This window comes from Pipistrellus hanaki (genome assembly GCF_964339955.1).
Source record: "Pipistrellus hanaki genome assembly, chromosome: 10".
NCBI classification, from domain to species: Eukaryota; Metazoa; Chordata; class Mammalia; order Chiroptera; family Vespertilionidae; genus Pipistrellus; species Pipistrellus hanaki.
Genome location: NC_140512.1, coordinates 31,853,763 through 31,880,537, shown reverse-complemented (window position 1 = coordinate 31,880,537; position 26,775 = coordinate 31,853,763). Strand labels below are relative to the sequence as shown.

At 42.0% G+C, this 26,775-nt stretch overlaps 1 protein-coding gene and 1 long non-coding RNA gene across 2 annotated transcripts in view; both read left to right on the top strand.

Moving 5' to 3' along the window:
• Positions 1-26,775, top strand: part of LOC311628999 — a 201,475-nt gene that overhangs the window by 63,219 nt on the left and 111,481 nt on the right. The window lies entirely within an intron of this gene.
• ASNS (asparagine synthetase (glutamine-hydrolyzing)) lies at positions 645-20,324 on the top strand. The gene is made up of 12 exons (XM_084896677.1): positions 645-784; positions 4,574-4,845; positions 9,543-9,780; positions 13,187-13,372; positions 13,624-13,725; positions 14,185-14,312; positions 15,617-15,743; positions 16,846-16,952; positions 17,416-17,516; positions 19,162-19,243; positions 19,332-19,487; positions 19,988-20,324. Exons 2-12 carry the CDS (start codon positions 4,597-4,599, stop codon positions 20,195-20,197), a joined length of 1,686 nt encoding a protein of 561 aa, XP_084752803.1. The 5' UTR covers positions 645-784; positions 4,574-4,596; the 3' UTR covers positions 20,198-20,324.

Genomic DNA, 26,775 nt, shown 5'->3' with positions numbered 1-26,775 from the left:
ATGAGAACTCTGTGGAGCCACAGCACTCCAGAAGGACCATTAATTTTTTTCATGATGACTTTGAGGTTCATTTAGAATACAATTTCTCCACAATGCTATCTATCTCGTTACAACTCAAAATAACCTTCCCTAAGAACCGAGTGTAAAAGATCCCCTAATTGGCTGAAACCAGTGTTGCTCAGTGGATAGAGAGTAGGCCTGCGGACTGAAGGGTCCAGGGTTCGATTCCAGTCAAGGGCATGTACCTTGGTTGCGGGCACATCCCTAGTAGAAGGTGTGCAAGAGGCAGCTGATGGATGATTCTCTCATAGATGTTTCTAACTCTCTATCCCTCTCTTCCTCTCTGTAAAAAAATCAATAAAATACATATTTTTAAAAATCCCCTAATTGTCAGAACAGCAGGGAGGGTAACCCCAGGTGTCATTGGGCCCCTGGACTGACCTCTGAAGCCATTCTTCAGCAAGTGCAATAACACTTTTAAGGAGCTGGAAACAGAGGAGCTTCTCCCAGCTCCTCCTCGCACCCCTGGCTCCCCGCCCTGTCCCGCCCTCCCGCCAGGCCACGCCCACGCCACGCCTACAGCCACGCCCCGGCTCTCGCGGATTGGCTCTCGCGGGCATGATGAAACTTCCCGCACGCATTACAGGAGGCAGGCGGTATAAAGTGAAAGGAGGCCGGCCGCGCCGCCCCGCCCGCTGCCCGCTGCCCGCCGCCCGCCGCCCGCCGCCCACCGCCCGCCGCCTGCTGCCCGGGTCTGTGCTCCGGGCCACCTGCTCCCGCACAGGTAAGCCCGGCTCCCGCGCCCAGCGCCGCGCCTCTCCCCGCTGGCCGCGGGGCTGCCCCGGGGGCGGGAGGAGGATGCGCTGCCGCCTGGCCCGGCTGATGGGCGGGCAGATGCGGCTCCGGGCTCGGCGGAGGCTGCGGCTCCCGCAGGGTGGAGAGGGCGGGGCCCAGGCTGCGCACCCGGAGGGAGCGGGCGGCAGAGGGAGGGTCGTGGTCCGCAGCGGGAGGGTCAGGGAGCGGAGAGGGGGAAGGCGGCAGCCTGAGTTGTCCCCTGTGAATTTTTGCTATTTGTTATTATCCTGCGTGGAGGCCTGTGGACATTGTCGCGGGCCCGAGACCGTCCCGAGCACCGGCTGGAGGGTGCACGTGGCCGGTGCTGGCGAGAGCCCCAGGGGCATTTGGTGGCCTGGGCCTGGGCCAGGAGGGGGCGGTGTCGGGGTTGTGGGTCTGGGCCTCGGGATCTGGACTTCCCTCTCACCTCTGGCTGCGCCTCTTTTGCCTGAACTCCTCCCCCACTCAGGTGACTTGCTGAGCAAAACCTATGGGAAGAGATATGTTTCTGTGCCACAGGCGGCGTGGTACAGAAAAAGGCAAAAGAACTGGCTTACTCGTTTTCAGTGGGTTATCTGTTCCACTGAGCTAACTTCGTGTTAATGTTACTATTTTGAATCAAAGACCAGTTTTCTTCTCATCCCGTGGCCCACAGACCCAGCATCTGTTGCTCTGGGTGCTTGACTAATAATAATGTAAAAGCACCGAAAACTCTTTTTTTCTTTCTTTTTCTTTTCAATGATTGAAAGATTATTTAGAAGCAATTTAGTCTTGCCCTGGCCTTTTCAGTGGTTAGAGCATCGCCTGCGGACCGAAGGGTCGAGGGTTCGATTCCCGGCCTAGAGCACGTACTTCAGTTGCTGGTTGGATCCCCGGCCCAGATCAGGAGGAGCGCCGGAGGCAACTATTCCATGTGTTATGTCTCTCTCTTCCCTTCTTCTCTCCCTCCCCCAACTCTCATGCTCTAAAGGTCAATGGGAAAAATATTCTTGGGTGAGAATTAAAAAAAAAAAAAGCAACTCCTGGTCTTGAACCTGACCAGGAGTTGGCTGCTCAGATCTTAATGAAAAAATAAAGTGACATGAAGTTTAGGTAGTTGGCAATCAGAAAGTAATGCACCAAAACCACTATCCAATTCAATCCAATTGGGTAGGGACTAGCCATATGTGACTGTATTGAGAACTTTGAAATGCTGGCTGGTCCCAGTTGAGATGTGCTAGTCCCAGTTGAGAAATGCCTCTTTGATAATTGTTAATACAGTACTGATTGGATGTTTAAATGATACTATGTTTGGTAAAATGTGCTAAATAAAATGTTTTTATTGTTAATTTCACATTTTCTCTCTTTTTTTTAATGGCGCGACTAGTATATTTAAAGTTACATATGTGGCTTCCGTTTGTGTTGGCCAGCACTGCTCTAGAAGTTTATGAGGAAACCAGAGACCCTACTGGCTCCGGGGACCAGGCTTCCCTTCAGCACCTGGGACCCGGAAGGATGTCCGGTCTAATTAGCATATTACCCTTTTGTTATATTATAGATATGGTTAATTACTGGGAACAAGTAACAGCAGTAGGACCTTTGCCCTCTAATGAGACTGATTCCAATAAATACAATAGATATTGGTTTTAATCGGCTTTTTTTTTCTGCTGGAGAAGTAAATGCTTCACAAACTTGTTCCCCCCTTTCCCTTCCAAGCTAGCGGTTAGTATTTATCTTTAGCAGGCTTAGTAGTGGGATTCTCTAAGCAACATTAGTAGGACCTAGGTACTAAATACGTGCTTGGCTAATGACCTCACGTGATTTTCAAAGCACTTTTCCGGCCCATATTTTGTAAAGTTTAACTTTCAGTTGTACGTATTGTAATTTGATAGCTGTGTACACTACAAAGCCTTCACCACCAAAAGTCTAGTTATTATCCATTGCCACACAATTGACCCCCTTCACACCTTTTGCCAATCCTCCAACCCCCTTCTCCTTTGGTAGCCACTGATCTGTTGTTCTCTATGTCTATGAGTTTTTGTTTTATTTTTTAGATTCCATGTATAAGTTAAATCATATAGTATTTATCTTCTTTTGAATTATTTCACTTAGCATTATAACCTCAAGGTCCATGTAATTTGCAGATGACAAACTTTCTTCTTTATGGCTTAGTGATAGTCCATTGTATATATGTCTGGAGTCAAAAGTAGGTAAATTATCAATAGTCATTCTTAAATCTCAGTGAATTTTCCCACTAAATAACATTATTGGGTATTTGGCCCAGTGTGTGGAAGGGACTGGCATAAGACATATACTGTATTTCCCAGTTGCTTGTGTTAATACCGAATACAATTACTTGTTCTAGTCTCATTAAGAGGCCAAATGAAGCTTTGAGGTTCATTTAGATACAAATCAAATAACCTCAGAAGATTGCTCAAAATGATTGATATAACATGAATATATATATTTCTTTATGATCTTTGTCCCAAATTATCTAGGCACTTGCTGCAAATTTATTTTTAAAGATTAAAAATCAACAATTTTCCAAATTACTATTTTGATAAAATAACTGTTTTGAGCTGGCAGCATCCAAATAAAACAGCCCTTTATTTCACAATTGAAAAATTTAAGTTGCCAGATAATTAACATTTATAGGAATTATCTATTACTTATTGGCCTTTGGGATGAATCCAGCTGTTTTTCAGATATGTCATCTCTGTCTATGGCCCATCTACTCTGCTTTTTTACTGACCAAGGCAGCTTTGAGACAAAAATATTTGAGACCATCCTTTAGGGCATTTGGATGGTGAACATTGTGTATTTCTGTCAGTGTAATTTTTGTTGTTATAAAGCCAGAATATCTGAATCAGATAATACTGCTTTCCTTTTCTCTTTATAATTTCTTTGATCACATTTGAATAAATCACTTAGTGGTAAACTAGAAGTTGTGAAACGCTTATAGCAGCTGTATATCTTCATATTACACTTTATTTAAAAAAAATGTATTTTATTGTTTTTTTTTTTGTTTGTTTTTTTTTTACAGAGAGGAAGGGAGAGAGATAGAGAGAGAGAATCATCGATCAACTGCCTCTTGCACACCCCCTACTGGGGATGTGCCCATAACCAAGGTACATGCTCTTGACTGGAATTGAACTTGGGACCCTTTATTCCAAAGGCTGACACTATATTCACTAAGCCAAACCACTTAGGGCCTTCATATTACACTTTAGCAGTATGTATCATCTTCCATTCCATCTGCTATCTTCTATGTGCAGTTAGTACAGGTAAAGGGATATACATTTAATTGTCAAGGAGACCCTGAAGATACTGTCCTAATCTAGAGAGTCTCATGCAGTTTTGAGGGCTTTTGAGATTCTGAATTGGAGAGGGTAGGGCTGGGGTCTCTGGGTAGAAGCCAGCCTACATGTCATCTGTATTTTGGGAGTGACCCTAGCATGCAGAATAGAATGTGGCTTGAACACTGTCAGCTCTTGCTGACCAAATCCCAAGATGAGAGAGATATAGGTTTTGGGTGCTAAGCTGCTATAGCTGGCTGGACATAAAGGCCGTCCATCTTTTCTGAATACTTGTAAGTAAATTAAGTTACTTTCTACTCCCATTGGCCTGCCATCCTATGCTGTAGATAAGATAGTTTATATTTCAGTCTTTGAAATTGTTTATGCAAGTTTTTGGAATCAAGACGTAATACAGACTCGGATCAGATGCTGAGTATTTAACGGGTCTGCTTTTCCCTCCATAGAGAACACGTTGCTTCACAGCACCATGTGTGGCATCTGGGCCCTCTTTGGCAGCGATGACTGCCTTTCTGTCCAGTGTCTGAGTGCTATGAAGATCGCACACAGGGGTCCGGATGCATTTCGCTTTGAGAATGTCAATGGATATACCAACTGCTGCTTTGGATTTCACCGGTTGGCAGTGGTGGACCAGCTGTTTGGAATGCAGCCAATTCGAGTAAAGAAATACCCTTATTTGTGGCTATGTTACAACGGGGAAATCTACAACCACCGGAAGGTAAACAGAATGAAACCAGAAGATATCTTGATGTGATTAAGCCGCAGAGCTCATTGGGTGTAATCATTTTTACATATCTTATATAATGGTTTTTACTTTCAAAGCACTTTCCATGTTCATGAACTCATTTGTTCCAGTTATATAGGCCGGGCACTGAAGAGCAGAAGGGTGAAGTGACTTGGTCACACACAGAAAAGATAAAATGTGAATTACAATTCAGGTTTTTTAACTCTTAGTATCTCCCGCCCCCGCCCCCCCCCCCCCCCATCATTGAATTTAAAGGTTAATTAGAGCCTATACTAGGCTTGGTTTTAGGTGCTGGGGATTCAGTAGTAGATAAAAGAGGTAGGCTTGCACTGTAAAGGAGCTTATTCTATTTAGGGAGCAGACAAAAAAGGTCATTGCACATCTGACAGCATTCTGAAATGAATATGGGGCTGATGGATATGGGGGATAGGGTAGTCAGAGGGGGTCTCTTGAGAAATTGACACTCGAACTGAGAGGCAGTGGACATGCATCAGCCAGCATTGGGGAGAGCATTTTCTGTAGAGAGACTAGCAGGTGTAAAAGCCCCGAGGTAGGAAGCTGTCCTCAGATTGTCTTAAGAAAACAATAGGGTTGGGAAGGCAGGCTGAACCAGATCAAGTAGGACTTGGTATAGTATGGAGTTGGAATATCATTCTAAGAGCACAGAGATTTGAGATTTAATACTTTGGAGGTGATCATACTTGTAGCTTTTCTATAATGCTGTCCTTAAGATATTTATTGTGACTGCATTCTTTCACTTAATCAGAACAAAGGACAGAAAGGCAGCCAGATGCAATTAAATGCAAGAAGTGGGACTTTTAGCAGCATTAAAATCGGAACAGCTTTCTAATCTGGTAAAAGTTTACTCTTAGGATGAGAATGGGTGAGGGGATGGAAATTCTGACCTGAGGAAGCTAAATTTACTTAAAAACCTTCCAATCTGGAATTATTTGGCTCATGTTTCATAAGAAAAATTAAATCTAAAATTTGCAAGGTCATCCTTCTTTCCGACTTTTAATTTTAAAAGGAACAGAACAGCCCTAACTGGTTTGGCTCGGTGGATAAAGTGTTGGCCTGCGGACTGAAGGATCCCAGGTTCGATTCCGGTCAAGGGCATGTACCTTGGTTGCAGGCACATCCCCAGTAGGGAGTGTACAGGAGGCAGCTGATCCATGTCTCTCTCTGATGTTTCTAACTCTCTATCCCTCTCCCTTCCTCTCTGTAAAAAAAAAAAAAGAAAAAGAAAAAGAAATATATATATATATATATATATATATATATATATATTTTTTTTTTTTTTTTTAAGGAACAGAACAATGAAAACCAGTTGAATATCTGTTAATGTTTTGCCATATTTGCTTTATCTCTGTTTCTCTATATTTATACATATACACATCTATTTTTTGTTGTATTTAGAGTATATTACAAATACTATTGACTCTTCTAAACATGCAAGCATATATCTCTTAAGAATAAGGACATTCTCCAACCTAATACCAATGCTATCTTTAAAACTAAGAACCCAAAATACCTTCTAGTATCTAGTTTATATTTCCCCAAGTTTCCCAGGAATATATTTATAGCTTGGTTTTTTATTGTTAGTTAGTTTGTTGGTTTTGAGTCAGATTTCATTCAAGGTTCATGTCTCTGGGTATTTTTTGAGCCTTCTTGTTACACACCTATCATTCCTGGGTAGGGTTTTATAGTCTAACCAGCCTTTGGACTTTCAGTTTTTATCTCTAAAGCGTAGCTTTTGCCATTGTTTGTTGTCTGCTTATAGGAACACTCAATTACAGACTTCTCATTTGAAAAGTGTTTATAGTTACTCATCAAATGCCTTTCACATTTATTAAGGGCCTAGTATATATACATCAGGCATCATTTGTCTAGGTCAGTGGTCGGCAAACCGCGGCTCGTGAGCCACATGTCTTTGGCCCCTTGAATGTTCTAATGCCACTTCTTCAAAATAGACTCGCCCAGGCTGAAAACCGACTTCTGTGCATGGGCCACAAAATTTCACTTGCATTGTACATGCGCACCCGCACGTGGTATTTTGTGGAAGAGCCTCACTAGGGGCCAAAGAGCCACATGTGGCTCTCGAGCCACGGTTTGCCGACCACTGGGTTAGGTGTTTGAAGACAATATGGTGAATAGGGAAGGTAAGAATGGAGTTTCTTGCTAGTGGAGTCCAGGAGGGGGAGCCGTTAAAACTTCTTTCTTAAGCCAAATTAGTACCAAATACACAAGAATGCTAGATTGTATTATGGTACTATTAGCCTGACTTTTGCCTTAAACGAGTTAGGAAATTCCTTGTTTACTTGAACTGTCTTGTGTGTTTTGTTATAAAAAGTTAATAGTTATAAAAAGTTAAGTATTTTTAAAATATTTCTATTGTAAATCAGCGAAGTATGTTGTATTGTCAAAAGCAGAGAGGTTCCATTGCTTCTGTCTGTCATCTGTGGTAATGCAGTGTGAGCAGCTAGAAACCTGACTAAAGAATGGACATCTTAGGCTCTTGTAAAGTATTCTGCAACAGAAGCTCCAAAGCCCTCCTGTTGTTGATGAAAATAAAATTTACTTCTACCACTAAAAAGCAGCCTGCGGTGTGTTGGGAATGGAAGGAGAATGAGACAAGGAGAGGAGGAATCTGAGTGAAGGCTGGGCATAGAGGAGGCCCTCTCCCTGCAGGGAGCAGCAGGGCCTTGCAGCCAAGTCCGAGGGCACTGATTTCCAGATGGTAGCAAGCTATGGGAGCTTCTCTCTCAGGAGAGTGGGAGGTGGTACCTGTGAATCATTAACCCATAAATTACCTGCAAAGTTTACGCCCAAGAGCTGTGATGACATGGCAGTGGAGGGAAGATTTGGGAAACTGCTGCTTGCTAAAATCATTGGATACTTTAGGGCCACTCGTCCCTCAGGTACGTAAGTGCAGAAAGGTCAGCAGAAGACCATTTCTACACCTCACCTGCCTGTGACAGAGATCATCTCTGATGGTCTCTTAGAACAGGGAGAGGCAACAAAGAGGTAGACACTGGAGGCAGCCAACCCCCATTTTTGTGTTCTGTGCTCTATGAGGGCTTAGAAACAGAAGATCCATAGGTTTAAAGAGTGAGTGAGATTGTGAAGCATGTTTCATAGGCTGTATGTATACAAATGTTAAGTTTTTAAAATATATATTTTTTTAATTGATTTCAGAGAGGAAGAGAGAGAGAGAGAAACATCAACGATGAGAATCATTGATCGGCTATCTCCTATACACCCCACACTGGGGATCTGTCCTGCAACCTGAGCATGTGGCCTGGCTCTGCTCCTGGTTCATAGGTCGATGCTCATCCACTGAGCCACGCCAGCCAGGCTAGACTTACTTTTTGAAAATTAAAAACATGTTTTAAATGTTTAAACTTATCTAGAATTTTCACCTGATTTTATAGGACCCCTTTTCTCCCCATTGTCAGCCGAAAATCATGAATTGAGAACAGTTTGCCAGTGATGATGGAGACCCAGGGGGTTTGGGGGCATAACTTAAACTTCCTTACTCTGCGGTGATAGAGATGGTCTCTTTGCTGCTCCATTGGAGCACGTGCTCTAATCAGCTCTGCTGTCGTTTTGTGCATCTGTGAGAAGTCCCTGTAATTCCACTGCAGAGTGGGGGGACTGGATGTCCTCCCCCAGGAACCTGCAGCTTTGTTTTAGACCACTGACTCTATTATTATTTATTTGCTAGGGAATTGTGCCAAGTAAGTTTGTGCTTTTGCTTTCTATTTTTGTAGGTGGGTCTTTTAGGCTGAACTAGAAGAAACTTAGTCAGTACTACATTTGGAAACCAAAATTTCACAATACTAGAAGATACATTTTTAGGGTCATGGCAACTGGACAACCCATTTGCTTAATTTATATATATGCAGGGGTGGGCAAAAGTGGGTTTGCAGTTGTGAGTATGCGCAACAGAGTTTGTTCTTGTATTATTATTTATTAATCATTGTATTATTTTCCCTACAAACAACTATAAGCCTGCTTTTGCCCACCCCTCCATAACCTCCAAGCATTTGCTGTTCTGGTGCATTATCTCCGCATCCTGTTTATGAGAATGCAACTAACATTTTCACGGAATGCCATGATTCTTCTAAGCCACTCAAGTGCATGAAATGATTATTGAGAGTAGAAATATTGAAAGAACTTGGCATTCAAAAATTATTAGTGAGATCAACCAAAGGACTTGTATGTATACATATAAGCCTAACCAAAGGACATAGGCAGCAGGGAGGTGAGGGCATGAGTGGGGGAGTGGGAGGAATAAGGGGGAATAAAGACATATGTAAAATCTTAATAAAGAAAAAAATCCTATATAATATGCAAATTGACCATAGTGGCAGAACTACCAGAACAACCGCTTGATCAGTCACTATGAGGCGCGCTGACCACCTCTCAATCCTTTTCCTCAGCTGGCAGGCTCCGATTGCCCAATGGTGAATGGGAACCGGGGATGGGTGGTGGCGGGGGCTTAGGCCAGCTGCTAGCATCTGGGGAAGATGGCCCTGATCACAGGTCAGGCCTAGGGACCATACCCGTGCACAAATTTTGTGTGCCAGGCCTCTAGTTAATAAATTAAAAAAAAATCATTAGTCAATGGAAGGATTCTAACACTTTAATTTTGCTATTATTTCTTTAAGCTGCAACAACATTTTGCATTTGAATATCAAACCAAAGTGGATGGTGAGATAATCCTTCATCTTTATAACAAAGGAGGAATTGAGCAAACTGCTAGTCTGTTGGATGGGGTATTTGCATTTATTTTACTGGATACAGCGAATAAGAAAGTATTCCTGGGCAGAGATACCTATGGAGTCAGACCATTGTTTAGAGCTATGACAGAAGATGGATTTTTGGCTGTGTGTTCAGAAGCTAAAGGTAATGATATATTTTTTCTACAGATTTTCATTATTATCCTGAATTTTATACCCCCTCACCCCCACCCCAGGTCCCATAGGGGGCAATCCAGAATTTTACAGGTGATTGACTAAGTCACGGATCCTCTTGCTTGTGTTTTTAAACCAAGTGGTTGGATTCTCCTTTTTAGCACTTAAATTCTGTAATTCTTGAAGTATAAATCTATGTAGTAAATTCATTTAATTTTTGTTGTGCTGATATGCTTTGCATATAGTTTGATCCCATAAGTCTTGGCAAGTTTACTTCTATCATCTATCTATGTATATATAAAAGCTTAAACAACTGGTAGACCGGTCACTATAATGCACACTGACCATGAGGGGGCAGACGCTCAATGCAGGAGCTGCTCCCTGGTGGCCAGTGAGCTCCCACAAAGGGAGTGCCACTCAGCTGACCTATGGATGTCAGTCACAGGGCTCATGGCTGGCGAGCGCAGCTGCAGAACCATGAGCCTCTCAGATAGGGACTGACTGGGCACAAGCCCGTGGCAGGCGCAGCAGGGCCAGGCGCAGCAGGGCCGGGATGAGTGGGAGTGGCAGGCAGGAGCAGCAGGTGGCATTGGACTGCCGGTTTCGACCCATTCCCGCAGGGGCCCCACCGGCGCACGAATGTGTGCACCGGGCCTCTGGTATTATAATGTTAGGATTGGCCCTGCAATTGTTACTCTGTGGAACCAGACCATACCTATAGCAAACACTTATTTAGCATTCTGAGAACAGCTTTATTGATAATATAATTCACATAGCTTACAACTCACCCATTTAAAGTATCTAATTCAGCAGCTTTTAGTATATTCACAAATATCTGCAACCAAACTCCTGTGAATTTTAGAAAAAATTTTATCATCTAAAAAAGAAACCCTGTGCTCTTTAATTGTCACTCCCCATCCCTCTATATCCATCAATTGTTGAACCTCTCTGGATTTTCCTATTCAGGGCATTTCAGATGCATGGGGTCATACCATGTGGTCTTTTGTGATTGGCTTCTTTCACTTGCATAATGTCTTCAAGATTTGTCTATCTAATAGCATGTATTGTACTTACTTTTTTTTTTTTTTTTTTTTTTTTTTTTTTTTTTTACTTTTTACGACCAAACGATATTTTGTTACATGGATATACCACATTTTGTTTATCCATTTGTTAGTGGGTGGACATGGGGGTTGTTTCTCCCTTTTGGTTATTTTGAATAATGCTACTATAAACATTTGTGTGCAAGTTTTTGTTTGGACATACGTTTTCATCTCTCTTGGGTATATCCCTAAGGGTGGACTTGCTGGGTCATGTGGTAACTCTTTTTTGATTATTGGAGGAATTGGCAGACTGTCAGCAGTATATGAGGGTTTCAGTTTTCCACATCCTCACAGACACTTTTTTCCTAACTTTGATTCCAGCCATTCTACTACATATGAAGTACTATTTCATTGTCCTTTTGATTTGCATTCTCCTGTTGACAGTGATATCAAGCATCTTTTCTTGTCTGTGTGCCATTTGTATATCTTCATTAGAGAAATGTCTGTTTAGTTCTTTGATCCTTTTTTCCTGCAGAGGATCATTTGATTTTTTAATATTTAAAAAAAATCAATAGACTGCTTTTTAGAGCAGTTTTACATTTCAGGGAAATTGAATAGAAAGTAGAGTTCCCATAAAGGGTGGGGCTAAAGTAGGTTTACAGTTATGAGTACATGAAATGGTTTATTCTTGTGTTATTCTTTATTAATTACTAGAGGCTTGGCACAGGAAATCGTACATGGGTATGGTCCCTAGGCCAAGCCTGCAATCGGGGCCATCTTCACAGGCTGCTGGTAGCCAGCCTCTTCCCCTGCCACCACCCACTCTGGTTCCCTGTTCCCTATTCCCCATTGATGATGGGGGCCTGACAGCCGGGGGAGGGACCAAGGGATCGGCCGTTCCCAACTGCTTGCCAGCCCCACCCTCACCACAGGTTGCCCTCTGTGTGTGGGGTGACCGGTGGGGTGGGGGCCTTGACCTGGCGCTGCCCACATCCCTGCCGCCACCCCAGTTCCCCATTCGCCATCGGCAATTGGAGCCTGCTGGCTGAGGAAAGGGACCAAGAGGTAGGTGGTCAGTGCACCTCATAGTGACTGGTCGAGCAGTCGTTCTGCCGTTATGGTCGCTGGGTTTACATTATTGGGTTTATGGGATTACATTATTTTTCGTATGAACAATTGTAAACCTAGTTTTGCCCCACCCTGTATATTCCTTCCATTATGTTCATTAAGGTTACAGAATATATGATTAATATGCAAAAATGAGGATTTTTTTTCCCCATTGATCTCCAGAGAGAGTGGAAGGGATGGAGGAGAGGAAGAGAGAGAAACATCAACATGAGAGAGATACAACGATTGGTTATCTCCTACATGTACCCCCACCCGGGCTGGGGAATCTGCAACCGAAGTACGTACCTTTGACCAGGAATCGAACCTAAGACCCCTTGGTCTTAGAGCCAGTGCTCTAACCTTTGAGCCACACCAGCCAGGGCAATAGTCATCTTTAATCTCTTACCTGGACGGTGGTAGCATCCTAAAATTTGGTCTGCCTGCATGTCTCTTTTTGCTTTATTTCAAGTCCTTTCTCACTTAGTTTCTAGATTTAATATTGGCTGAAGCAAGAATAATGAGATCAATAAAAGGGTCCTTAGAATACTAGTCACAGTGTGCGTACTAAGAGATGTCTGAGTTGGTCTACTTTCAGGCATTTCAAATGGCACAGAAGAAGTATACATATTAAGTACTATTAGGAAACTCCTATAAGGAGAACACAGGGAAAAGCAGACCTCCACTATGTCTCCTTTGGGCAGTGGAGGTCTGATAATTTGATATAATATAGAATTATAATCTTAAATTCAATTTATCCCTTGAAATTTCTTGACTCACATTTTATATCCTTCATAAGCCTTTTCCAGACCGAATGATCTCAGCCAGGGTACTGCAACAGTTTTTTATTTCTCATTACTTTTAGAATGACTTCCCAAAAACTCATTTCATTTTGCTCCTGCAATGGATATGCATTTGTATTAAAAAGGGAAAACAGCCGAAACCGGTTTGGTTCAGTGGATAGAGTGTTGGTCTGCAGACTGAAAGGCCCCAGGTTCGATTCCAGTCAAGGGCATGTACCTTGGTTGTGGGCACAACCCCAGTAGGAGGTGTGCAAAAGGCAGCTGATCCATGTTTCTCTCTCATCGATGTTTCTAGCTCTCTATCCCTTTCCCTTCCTCTCTTTAAAAAAGTCAATAAAATATATTTTTTTAAAAAAGAGGAAAAACAAATAGGAATTTAAAGGATATTCAGTAATCATGAAAGTGACTGAAGTGTGCTAATTCAAATAAAGTTGTCCTTTTGAATTTGTAGGTCTTGTTAACTTGAAGCACTCCACAGCTCCCTTTTTAAAAGTGGAGCCTTTTCTCCCAGGACACTATGAGGTTTTGGATTTAAAACCAAATGGCAAAGTTGCATCGGTGGAAATGGTTAAATATCACCACTGCAGAGATGAGCCTCTACACGCCCTCTATGACAGCGTGGAGAAACTGTCCCCAGGTAATAAAGCAAACGCCACCTACCCATTCCCCACCTCTCTCCCAAAGGAGGATTAGACTCATGCATCACTGGATGGTTTCCTATTGATGAGCTATTTCCTATTTAATTTGGAGGTGCACAGTGGGGTCTGACAGACTTCACTGTTGAGCAAATGCCACCAGGATAGATGTCGATGACTGTATACCTCTTCTCAGCACGTAACTCAGCCTGAGCGTGTCTGGCGCTGCTTCACTTACTTTATGTGTTTGCAGGTTTTGAGCTAGAAACCGTGAAGAGCAACCTCCGAATCCTTTTTGACAATGCCATTAGGAAACGTTTGATGACAGACAGAAGGATCGGCTGTCTTTTATCAGGTGAAGACTGTTAGAAAACAACAACTAGTTATATTTATTATGTATTTGTTTAAGTTAAAGGATTTGTTAGCTATCCCTGAGGTTTTGCCTATAAAATATTTACTTTATGACTTAATCTTTTCTTCATTATAGAATGGAGAAGCAGTTTTCTCTAAGCTGCATTTTATATTTCTGGTTATTTAGCAACTTAAAGTTACACTATAATTATTGTTGGGATGAGTGAGTAAACCTTTTTTTTTTAGAATTGTGTGTAATGATTATTGAACCAATTCAAATACTGTTACCATGATCACTGCCTATGTTAGATTTTTCTCTTATTCAAGATGGCTTTCAGTTTATAAAAGTCAGGGATTTTAAATGATAAAACTCCAATCTTGGTGCTTAATTTGAATGCAAGTCATCTGCCCCCATCTGTGCATGGCCCATGACTGACCAGTACACCTGTCATCTTGCTCGTAGGGGGCTTGGACTCCAGTTTGGTTGCTGCCACCCTATTGAAGCAGCTAAAGGAGGCCCAAGTCCGGTACCCTTTCCAGACATTCGCAATTGGCATGGAAGACAGTCCTGATTTACTAGCTGCCAGAAAGGTAAGATGCTACCTCTGCCTGTTACTAGAATGAAAAGAAAGTCAGTAATGATGATCCTGTACTTCTGCCTTATTGACTCTGGTTAATTGTTTTAGCATTAGCTATATTAAAATGTAATAAAATGCCAGTTTCAACTATGTTGTACACTGTATTCTGGATACTTTTACCTACCATGATCAATGCAGTTCTCACAAAAACCCTAAGATAATCATTCTCCTTTCGAAAGTGGTTAGGCCATCAGGCTTAGGAGCCTGATCGCTCATTTCAAATCCTAGCTCCACCTGGAAGTTCCTCCCTTATGTAATGGTAGTAATAGTATCTACTACAGGATAGTTTTGGAGGTGGAAATTATGTAATTCACAAAAAGTGCACAGGGTAGAGCCTAGCATGTAGTAAGTACTTGGTGAATGTTAGCTGTTATTTTTTTAAGATTTTTAAAAATTGATTTCTAGAGAGAGGAAAGGAGAGAGAGAAACATTGATGTGAGAACAATATTGATTGGCTGCCTCCTGTAAGCTCCCTACTGGGGATTGAATTTATAATGTGGGCATGTGCTGTGACTGGGAATTAAACCAGCAATCTTTTGGTACATGAGATGACGCCCAACCAATTAAACCACACCAGCCAGGGCTTGAGTCTTTTGTTTGTTTGTTTTCATAAAATAGTATGTTTAGGACTATGGGTAAAGGTGATGTAGTACACATTCAGTGTGCAGGAGACCTCATTCCTAATCTGGAAAAACTGACATAGAATGATTGGTAAAGAGCTAGAGAGCAGTCCCAAAGCAAATTTATTAATGATGAAAGAATCCAAAATAGCCAAAGAAAATAGAATAAGGGGAGGGGCCATTTCATTTAGGCATAACAACCTGGGTATAAAATGAGTCATTGCAAGAGGGCCAAAAGATGGCCAAGGTTAGAGTAGGACCATGCTGGGCTAGGGAGAGATGAGGTAGCTTAGGTAAAGTAGATTTGTGTTTGGGACGGTGGAAATTGGAAGCCTCTCACTGTTAGGTTGGAGTCTTGTAGTGAAAGGCTGATGGGAGTTCTACCTCTTGGCGGTTAAGTGGAGAGGAGGGACCAGGGGAGGCAAGGGAACTTGACTAGGTGGGACTTCTATGTGGAGGTCTGGAGAATCACTTCCCCATATTGTGGGGGTTCTACTGAACCCTTTCCCCTTATTTTGCCAATAGTTTTCCGCTATTGTTAGTTTATAAGACATTGTACACTAGAGTCAAGTTTTATTTCCAAGGGCAGTTCTTTTCTTTAAATAACAAGTGTGTGGGTATTTCTTTATATGATCAGGTGGCAAATCATATTGGGAGTGAACACCATGAAGTCCTCTTTAACCATGAGGAAGGTATTCAGGCCCTGGATGAAGTCATATTTTCCTTGGAAACTTATGACATTACAACAGTTCGCGCTTCAGTGGGTAAGGTATTTTATAATATCTAAAAGACTTAATTCTGAAAAAACTATAAGTTTTAAGAATATTATTTCAAGCAACAGTTTACAGAGCATACTCCAGAATGAACGGAAATAATCACCAATTGTCTAAGACAAGATCATTTAGGAATTCCCTGAATTTTTTGGAGTGAGAGGGACAACAAATATGTAATTAAACTTCCACATTTATAGTATCACTGTTTATATTTCTCTAAAGAGAAAATATGTCTGTTCTGCAACCTCTCCCCAATTTCTCTGTTTAATGTTTCTTGGTCAAATAGGGAAATAGGTCTATGTTGTAACTAATTTTCTGTAAGGAATACTCATTTTAGATATATTCCGATAAATATTTCATCATACAACCTATCAGTCAGTAACAGGCAATACTAGTTTTATCTGGTGGATACACACCAATATCAGAAGTATATTTCAAATCAGACTGATCCAATGTTGTTGAGCCTCTAATATGTACCGGCTTAGATATGCCTCTTTTATAAGAGACTCAGAAACTGATAGGACTCTCACAAGGGAGCCAAAATACATGAACAGATATACTGTACAGTTTATCTGGTGTTAATACTTCGTTGGGGTGGAGGGGGAAGCAATTAATAAAAATGTCTAAAAAGTCTGCCTAGGGAAGTGTTAAGAACAAATATACTGGTTTACAGGGAAATGGAGCAGGAAGCAATGGGCATCTTTTAATAACTTATATTAAACAATATTTAACTATATGTGAAAAGTGGTGGATGGATAGTATTTAAAAAAATTAAAACTAAACTACCAAAACCTTAACTCTTACTGTTTTTTGTATACTTAATCTAAAACTCATGCTTTTACAGCCCAAACCATTCCACAATTTCACATATAGGTTTTAAAATTTTAATGCTTTTAAACCAAGAAATTTTGCTAAACTGAACAATGATGCAAATATCTTAAAAAATTCATATGTTTCATACCAGTATCACTATACAAAAATGATGAATCTAACTTAAGAACAAAACTTGTAGCTGTTTCCAAAAGCCAAATAAATGACATTTTTAGTGAAGAGTTATGTTGACATTAATAGTAATTTCTGTCTCTTCTTTAAGGTATGTACTTAATTTCCAAGTACATTCGGAAGAACACCGATAGTGTAGTGATCTTCTCTGGAGAAGGCTCAGATGAACTTACTCAGGGTTATATATATTTTCACAAGGTAAGCATTCAGAAATGGGAGGATATTGGTGTTAGGTTCAGAAAAGCATGAAAAATAAAAAAAAGGGAGGAAAGTATTAATTATTTCACTATTTTTCAGTATAGCAATAACACTTTTGAGTACCTTGGGAGGTATATGAGGAAATCTGATACTGTCTGCTCTGTGTTTTCTTGAAAGGAGAAAGAAGTCTTAATAATGTCAGATAATCCCTATTCGTTAAGCAGGGAATCAAGTTTCTTAATCCCCTGTGATATTGTGGTTATTGCACAGTGTGCCCACTGTATTTGTTCTTTGGAGGAAGACATGTTTTATGGAGCATCCCTCCCTTCCCTAAACTCTGCGGCTTTTTGCCTTACCCACCTTTAGAGTTGGAGTATGTGTAAGAGGAAGAAGCAAAACTTTTATTTGCTCAAAGCACATCTGTCTGTGTTTTTCTGACTGTCAGCTGTTGTTGGTACGCTAGGCTCCTTCTCCGGAGAAGGCCCAGGAGGAGAGCGAGAGGCTGCTGAAGGAGCTCTATCTGTTCGACGTCCTCCGCGCTGATCGGACTACCGCTGCCCACGGGTAGGTCAGTGTTTTTGGAGGCGATGCTAAAAATTAACCTCAAGCACAGAAAGCGCGATGGCCAACTTCTTTTCTTTCCCGTTGGTTATATGTTGCCGGGTGACTTTCATAGAGAAAATGAAACTTGTCTCTTAGCCCCAGAGGAATTAGGCTAAGGTCAAAGTGCTGTTGTGGGAATGTGAGAGGACTTTCACAGGTTGTTCTAGACTGAGTTCCACCTTCACAAAAATAGAAACATTCTGCTCATATTTGAGTATTCGCAAGGGAAGGCAGTTGCAGCTCTTTTAAGTCTTGAAGGAAGTGAAAATTATACACTTCCTTGTCACAGGTGCTGAGCACCTGCCTGCTGGATGCTGTGGTGATCCTGCATAGGGATAAGAGGATGCAAGAGGTTTGATGAGAGTATAAAACCAGGTTTCTATGGTATCATTCCTGTTGGCTCAAGTTTTCACTTTTTCCCTGGTTGGTTGACTCAGTTGGTTGTAGCATCATTCTGTACTCCAAAAAGTTTCAGGTTCGATTCCTGGTCAGGGCACATACCTAATTTGTGGGTTCGATCTCCTGCATGTGGGAGGTAACTGATCAATGTTTCTCACATAAATGTCTCACTCCACCTTCCTCTCTCTCTAAAATAATAAAAACATGTCCCCGAGTGAGGATTAGAAAAGTATATGTTATAAAGTTTCACTTTTTAGCTGGTCATGTTGGAGAGTTGAAGACACTTGCTATACATGATAAATAACCAACATTAAATGTTTCTGTTGCTTCTACCAATCACACTTAGATTAGAGAGTAATACTATTAAATTATGGGGGTGGCAATGAACTGAATCCAATCCTGGTGACTGATGAAGTCCTATCCATTTGTCCTCATCAATCACCAGGATTTGGGATGCAAATGATACCCCTGAGGGGAAAGTGGAACATTGGTTTATACTGAATCTTGTATATAAATTTTCAATCAGTTGAGCAAAAAAAATTTGAATTATCATTACTGCTTTTAATAGGACAAGAAATGGTCTCACCCAGAAAAACTTTTGAGTCTGAAAGGTCCAAGCAAAGGATGTTCTTTTCTTTTTCTTCTTCTTCTTCTTTTTTTTTTTTTTTTTTTAAGAAAGTAATCCCATTTAAAAAAATATATTTTATTGATTTTTACAGAGCGGAAGGGAGAGGGTTAAAGAGTTAAAAACATCGAAGAGAAAGAAACATCGATCAGCTGCCTCCTGCACTCCTACTGGGGATGTGCCCACAACCAAGATACATGCCCTTGACCGGAATCCAACCTGGGACCCTTCATCCTCAGGCCAACTCTATCCACTGAGCCACACCAGTTAGGGCAAAAAGGATGTTCTCAATCATCCATGCCACTCATGATTCTTTCTCTGTTTTTTTGAGATAGGTATTCACTTGTTCACAGAGGAAAAGTAAAAGTAATTCTTTTCAAACTGTTTGTTTCACTCCCTAGATGAGGTAATACATATGTATTCATGCGTTCTTACAGGGCAATAGGAGGGTTGAAAAAATGACATTATAATCTTAACAATACTTAGAGGTTGGTAGAATTGCTAGGAAACTCTAAACCAGGATCTAAACGGACAGGCACTAAATATCCATCTTGACTTGGATCTCTTCTCTTCCTCTTTAAGCCTTGAGTTGAGAGTCCCATTCCTGGACCATCGGTTTTGCTCCTATTACTTGTCTCTGCCGCCTGATATGAGAATTCCCAAGGTAGGCGCATCAGTTCGGGATAAAAACCGGCCAGTGGTGTTGGTTGTATCTGGAGCTTTTCCTGATGCTCCTTTTGTTCTCATGTCAGAACGGGATAGAAAAGCACCTCCTGAGAGAGGCATTTGAGGACTCCAACCTGCTTCCGAAAGAGATTCTCTGGCGACCGAAAGAAGCCTTCAGTGACGGCATCACCTCAGTTAAGAATTCCTGGTTTAGGATTTTACAGGAACATATTGAACATCAGGTAGGATGCTTTTAAAAGTATTTTCTGAAATAGGACAATTTGGGTATAGAGTTTATCTTGTGCTTAGTTTCAATGTTTTGTATCTGTAGGAGAGATTTCCTCTTTTTTTTAAGAATTGACTAGCACACAGGATTATAAAGTAGTGTCTCATGTTAAAAGAGAGAAGAGACTTAACCAATCGTCACTGACCTTCATTTAACACCTCCCTGGGCCCCTGCTTGGCGCCAGACACTATGAGATATAAATGAATAAAACACAACCATCAGAGATTAGAAATATAAATCTGAATGTTCTTTAAAAGTTCCACAGCTATACATTTTGTGATATTTAACACTTTCTAAGAGATGGATGATGCAGAAGGTCTCCGGCCATATTTACAGTCAAGCCTTTTCATATCTTTCTTTTCTCTTTTGGTTTTATGAAGCCAAATTAAATACATGTATTTTTGTGCCGTTTAAAAAAAAATACAACATTTTGGTTTTATACTCTCATTCTTACAGGTTGATGATGCGATGATGGCAGCTGCAGCCCAGAAGTTTCCCTTCAACACTCCTAAAACGAAAGAAGGCTACTACTACCGTCAAATCTTTGAACGCCACTACCCAGGCCGGGCTGACTGGCTGACCCACTACTGGATGCCCAGGTGGATTAATGCCACCGACCCTTCTGCACGCACCCTGACCCATTACAAGTCAGACGCCAAAGCGTAGGCACTTTCTAAACCATAGAGCAAATGTCCTTATTGTGAAGGGTAGAGGACTTGGGGGCCACACGGGTAGCATTGAGCTTCATCTACCCAGGTGGTGAAAAAAATAAAAGTCTTAAATGTAAAACATTGCCACATTTATTTATATTCATACTGTTCTTTTATTAGCGGTGACTAGGAACTGATCAGCCTTTACTATATCACAGTAAGGTAGAGAGGAAAGGAGGGGACAGCCTGGTGTTTACTGCAAGAATGCACAAGCACCCTCCTGGCAGGATTGCTTTGTCTTTGCCCACGGGTCCTCCTTCCAGTCTTCACCGGTCAGACTTCCTTCTCCCTGTTCTTTCTGTATCCTGACAACTGGACAGGCCGACTCTGGAGGAGTTAACATCTTGTGCTGTTCAGCTCTGTTTTTTTTAAAATATATTTTATTGATTTTTCACAGAGAGGAAGAGAGAGGGATAGAGAGTTAGAAACATCGATGAGATAAAATCATCGATCAGCTGCCTCTTGCACACCCCCATGGGGGATGTGCCCGCAACCAAGGTACATGCCCTTGCCCGGAATCGAACCCGGGACCTTTCAGTCCGCAGGCCGACGCTCTATCCACTGAGCCAAACCGGTCCCGGCCAGCTCTGTTTTCTAAGATAGTAATTTGGATTGTTGTTGTTGTGCCAGTGCAGTGTGTCTTCTGAAACTTGATGCTGAACAGCACGAGATGTTAGACGTTGGTCCTTAAGTTTGGCTAAGAAAGACTTCAGAGCCACGTCTCAAATACGAGCAAAAGTTTATAAGTAAAGTCATAGAGGTAGACATGAGCCAGCTGGGGCTACGTGGGCTCAGGAAACCAGTTACAGAGGCAGAAGAAGGGCACTGATTGCTTAGTATAAGGAAAGCAAAGGCATGCGCCTTGAGGGAAGAAAGGGAAAGATAGGTGTGGGATTGAGAGCAGGGGAAGAAGTGCACTGGGTTGTTTGTCTTAAGGGGCTTTATCTGTTTTCCAAATGGGGGATGTTAGGGAGATTTCAGGGGAGGCTCTCAATAAAATATTCATTAAAATTCCAAGTGTGTCTTTCTAGTGTTGTGGTCTCTACTGATTGGTCGGTGCTCGTGTAGGGGATCAGTAGTCATTGCAGCCAGTCTTGATTCAGACATGGTGTTGCGCACACCCCTCCCTCCCAACCCCACATGACTTACTGCCTTTCTGGGCCTGGATCTGAAACAGAACTGAGGCTTAGATGTGATCTCTAGTTTGACGAAACTGTCTTCGTGTGGTCAATAGACCTGAAGCTTTGCTCCTGAGATTATTTGATGTGGACCCAAACCTCATTGCCTTGAGCGCTTACTGCTGAAGGGAGTGGCTGTGCCAGGGCTTGGATGGGAAGTGTCCGAGGCTTTTCTTCGGCCCCCTTGCTTCTCCTCTAAGGGGCTCTGCTGTGTGACTAGTGACATGCAAGGGCAGGAAAGGTTAGGGAAGGGTCTGAACTGCATGACCAACAATATGAAAGATCAGGGTCTAAACCACATGACCAGCAACATGCTAGGGGAGGAAATGGCACCCTGGGAGCGAGGTCCCACCCTACAATACTTGTCGTCTCTGTTCTGCCCATTGCTAAGTACGGGGGTTTTTCCAACCTGGTGACCTTCCATCCCTGGCTTATCATTCCAACTCCACTCATGTCTTCCTGACTACTTTATCAGGATTCTTATTCTTGGTCAAGCGTCAGCAAGCTTTGCCTGCTAAAGGCCAGACAGTCAATCTTTTAGGCTTTGCAGACCTCTGTTGGAACTGTTTAACTCGGCCATTGTAGCGCAGAAGCATCCATAGGTAGTGTGCAAAGACATGGGCAGGGCGTGTTCTATTAAAACTATAAAAAAATAAATAAATAGATTGGTAGTATTCATGGGCCAGTTTGCCAAGCTCTGTTCTAGAGGAATAACCCAAGGCAAGCATTTCCCATAAAAGGAAAAAGCATTCCGAAATGCTTGGGGAAAGTATAAGAAGGAAACATTTTTGGGAGAAAGAATTATCCCCTATTCTTCTTATAATCAAATGAATATGACAGGCTAGGAGAAGAAAAAACAAAGTTTAAAAACATACCTCCTGTATACAAGGGAGAGACCCAGGACAACTGAGTAACTTGGTATTTCCGAAGCCATCACCTTAAATACCAACTTCCGCTGAAGACAAATGATGTTGGGGATGGAGAGAGCAGGAGGTTACCAGGAAAAGCACCTCAAACCGGGGTTAGATTGGTATGTGGATAAGTCTTCTTTGATGGTGAAGGGGCAGTGCAGTGAGGGAGATGCCCTCAAACATAGAAATGTCCTTTGACCAAGAGTAGCTTCTAGTTGGTGTTCAGAGCTTTCTCCCAAGTCTGCTCTTGATGAAAATTAACCTAAAATAATCAATTTCCCCAAAGAGGCATATTTTGGGGTGGTGCAAATTCTGTTCCCCTTCACGGCCAATGAACAGGTAGAAGATTTTCATTGGAATGCTTAACAGTTGTGTAGGGACAATATTTTGAAATATATTGAAGATGAATTTAGTTATTAGAAATTTGAAGAGGAAACTGGTGGCACACAGGTAAATGTAGGAATGCTTGATGGGAAGAGTGAAGAGACCAGGGATTTCTCTGGTAAGTTGGAGGATGGAGTCTGAGGCTAGCTATAGACGTTTACTTAAAATTTTAAAATGTCTCTAGGAAGCTGAAGAAATGTCACTAATTAAGATTGGCTGGCTCTTAATGTATTTGCAGTGCTTGAACTGCTTAAAGCTAGCATGATTTGGTTCTAGGTGTATGCACGGTACAATCCCACACAGCCAAGCTAAGTGACCCCCAGAACGCTTGGGAAACTTGGCTGGTAGTGATTCTGAGGCAGGAAAGTTAGACTAGGGAACAAAGGCCTAGAGCTCCCTCCCTCCCCTTCTCCCTCTTAGCTGGGACTTCACAGGCGCTCCCTTCACTGACCACTCCCCCCCCCCCCCCCCCCCCCGCTTCCCCCTCCTCACTCTCCTATAATCAGGAGGACAAAAAAAAAAAAAAAAGCTATTTAGAGAGAAGATAAGGATGAGTGGCATCAGCAGTCACCCCAACAGTGGGCATTGGGAAGGGGGTGACTGCCCACATTTAATAAAAACCTTCCACACAGATCCCATCAGGGCATCCAATTCTCTGAGGTTGCCTGCTCTCACTTCTCCAGTGCATTCTATTGCTTTAATAAATTTACTGTGCTTTGCCAAATCCTTCTGTTATGCCCTTGAATCCAGACAAGAACCTGGATTGGATGAGGCCTCCTTGGGCTCTGTGGATGTCACCCAGCATCAATTGTCCAGTGTACAGATGACCATTGAACAATGCTAGGGTTTAAGGGTGTCAAACCCCTGCACAGTTGAAAATCTACATTGAACTTTTGACTCAAACCCCCCTCCCCAATTTTAATTACTAATAGGCTACTGTTGACAGGAAGCCTTACCGATAACAAACAACTGATTAAAAAATATTTTGTATGCATATTATGTGTATCATATACTGATTTCTTACAATAAAGTAAGCTAGGGAAAAGAAAATATTAAAATCCTAAAGAAGAAAAAATACACTGATAGTATTTGTTGGAAAAAATAAGAAAGAAATCCATATGTAAGTAGACCTGTTCAATGGTCAGCTGTGCCCTGCTAGATTAAGGTGTGCCATACACCACAAATTGGCAGTATTTGAGGATGGGAATTGGCTCCAGATTTTAAACTTTAATAACTATGGGATTTGGCATATTTAGATACCACCCACATGTTTGACAGTGGAGGTCCTCATTCCAGCCAATTCCCGAGCAGTGAACTCCGTCCTACAGGCCAACCATAACTGTAGCAACTCACTGCACTGAAGCTGCACATGAGAGCTACACAGTTTTTGGCATGTGGTATAACCTTAGCCTTTTCTTTTGCAATGAACATGGAAAGGTTGAAGAAACTGCCACTGGAGCATGTACGGATGACTCAACAGCTTCGTTCTGGCCAAGCCTGTTTTCCGGGCCCAGTCTGACCTTGGTAAAGAGGTATGTTGGTTTCCCTGCTAACAACAGATAACCCAGTCCTCTCAGCACAAACTAAGGGTGATTAGCTGATATTGCCCCACCTTTTCAGCCTCACCCAAGCACCCTAGTGGATGATGTGCCCCTTAAGAGGTGTTTGTTTTTTTTTTTTTTCCCACTTTGCCTTAATACTGATTAAAAAGAGTACTTGATAGTTTTTGACAGAATGATATACTTCCAACAGTATGGAGATTCCTCAAAACATAAAAATAGAGCTGCCATATGATACAGCAATTCCATTTCTAGGTTATTTATAAGAAAAAAAAGAAAAACACACCACAAAAAACCCCCACTCATTTGAAAAGACATATGCATACTATGTTCATTGCAGCATTACTATTATAGTAATAGCTAAGATATGGAAGCAATGTAGATGGCAGTTCATAGAGGAATGGAATATATATATATATATATATATATATATATATATATATATATTTCAGCAATAAAAGAGAATGAAACCTTGCCATCTGACAACATGAATGGACATAGAGGGTATGTTAAATAAGTCAAGAGAAAGACTACCATATGTTTTCACTCACATATAGAATCTAAAAAACAAAAATAGGAGCAGACCCATAGATATAGAGAACAAGCTGATGGTTGCTAAAGAGGATGGGAATTTTAAAATTCTCAGGGAGTTTGTTAAAAATATAAATAAATAATTAAATTTAAAAAGAAAAAACACAAAATACCTAAATCCTACCACTGCTTTAAACAATATTAATGTTTTCTTGCAGATCCCTTACTGTCAAGGCACAATTGTACATATGTGAGTATATGATCTTGGTTAGATAAGTCCTCGAAGCTTCGGAAACCCTTCCTTGGGGAAATATATGAAAGAACTAGCCCCCGTCCTGCTGGAGTCAGACTCGTGTGAATACCTAAGGCTGAGGCTGCAGAGGCTGCCCCTCATTCTGTTTCGGGGTTTCCTTAGTTTGGTCTGGAGCCTGAGGTAACAGATGCTTGGAGTGGGTGGGTCCTAGGGAGGCAGCTCCATGATTACAAACCCATGCAGTGGACCAATCACACCCAGCATCTACCTACCAGCACTTTAAATGCTTAGTCAGTGAGTTTACCCTCATTGGCAGATTTTATTTTCTAAAAGTGGCTACAGCAATAATTCTAGCTCCACAGACATACAGCCTTTCCACTCCTGAGGAGGCAATCTCTTCTGCCTTATCCTTGAGCCTGGGCAGAGCCCAGGAGAAGAACAACTTCCAAGGCTAGGCCACAGAAGGTGACCTGGCTTCTGCTTTCTCTCGGTGCATGTTGTCAGGGAAGCCTAGCCCACACGAAGAGGCCAGCATCAATTGTCAAGTGTACAGATGACCCTTGAACAATGCTAGGGTTGGGGTGTAAGTGAGGGCCCCAACCGAAGTCTTGGCCAACAGCTGTCAGCCACCAGGTATGTGAGTGAGTGACCCTCCAGGTTATTTGAGCTTCTTCCGAGTCTGAGTCTTCCAGCTCAGTCATAGGAAGGAGAGATAAGCCATCCTTACTGTGCTCTGTCCATATTCGTGACTCATAAATCCATGAACGTACCAATGGTTGTTTGACACGATTATGGTTGGGGATCAAACTATAATAGTTACACAGGTATAGTAACTGGAACAGGTAAGCACTATTACCCCTATGTTACACGAGTCACTTGGGCAAACCCAAGTCACTCAGTTAGCCAGAGAGATTGGCTTCAAAGTCTCACTGCTTTTTCCTGACCATCTTCCCATTGTCAGCATAACATTCCAGCCTGGGTCTATGCAGAGAGTTTGCAGACCAAGGAAAAGGGCCCTTGGGGTTGAGTTTGGGATAGGGACAGGGACAATAGTTACCTCCCAGGGGATTCCAGTCAATGTGGTCATTTTCTATAATAAGGTAGGCTGGATGGTGAGGAGAAAACAATTTCAGAGAATAACCACAACGAATGTGTTTTCTTGCTCAAACCATAAGTCCATCTGGATCTCTAATGGACTCTTCTCATTATTGAGCAGTTTATAATCACTTCAGGACAGGCTGAGGCACAATCTTGACACATACTTCCATGACCAGCAAGTCAGGGGACAGAGAAAATGAATCATGTACTGAAACTCAGAGCTTCCACACACAAGGTGACACATCACCTTTTCTCACTTTTTGTGAGCCAAAGCTAGTCACATGATGACTCCTGATTTTGAGGGTGCCTGTGACAGAAAGGAGAAGAAGATATTTGGAGAACTGTTCTAATAATTGCCCAAATCCACCCTTCACTCACCAACTAGTTCACTCTCCTACACACAAACTATACTCATCCCCTTTTCAAGAGTGCAACTCAATAATTCCATTGTGTCCTGGCCATGAGCCCCCAGATCAGTATTTCTAGAGTATTCCTCTTCCATTTGATGTGGAAGTCTGGTGGTGACACCTCTCCCTGAACTAAGAGGGGAAGTTCTCCCCACCTGTTCAATGTATATATTAGGGCAGGAATAGGATCATTACAACAACATCATATATGTA

What these genes read in the sequence shown, in the direction of transcription:
- ASNS (XM_084896677.1), top strand. Translation starts at nt 4,597, where the DNA reads ATGTGTGGCATCTGGGCCCTCTTTGGCAGCGATGACTGCCTTTCTGTC. An exon ending in CGTGGAGAAACTGTCCCCAG is followed by an intron (nt 13,373 to 13,623) that starts GTAATAAAGCAA and finishes ATGTGTTTGCAG; the next exon opens with GTTTTGAGCTAGAAACCGTG. An exon ending in CTGATATGAGAATTCCCAAG is followed by an intron (nt 19,244 to 19,331) that starts GTAGGCGCATCA and finishes TTCTCATGTCAG; the next exon opens with AACGGGATAGAAAAGCACCT.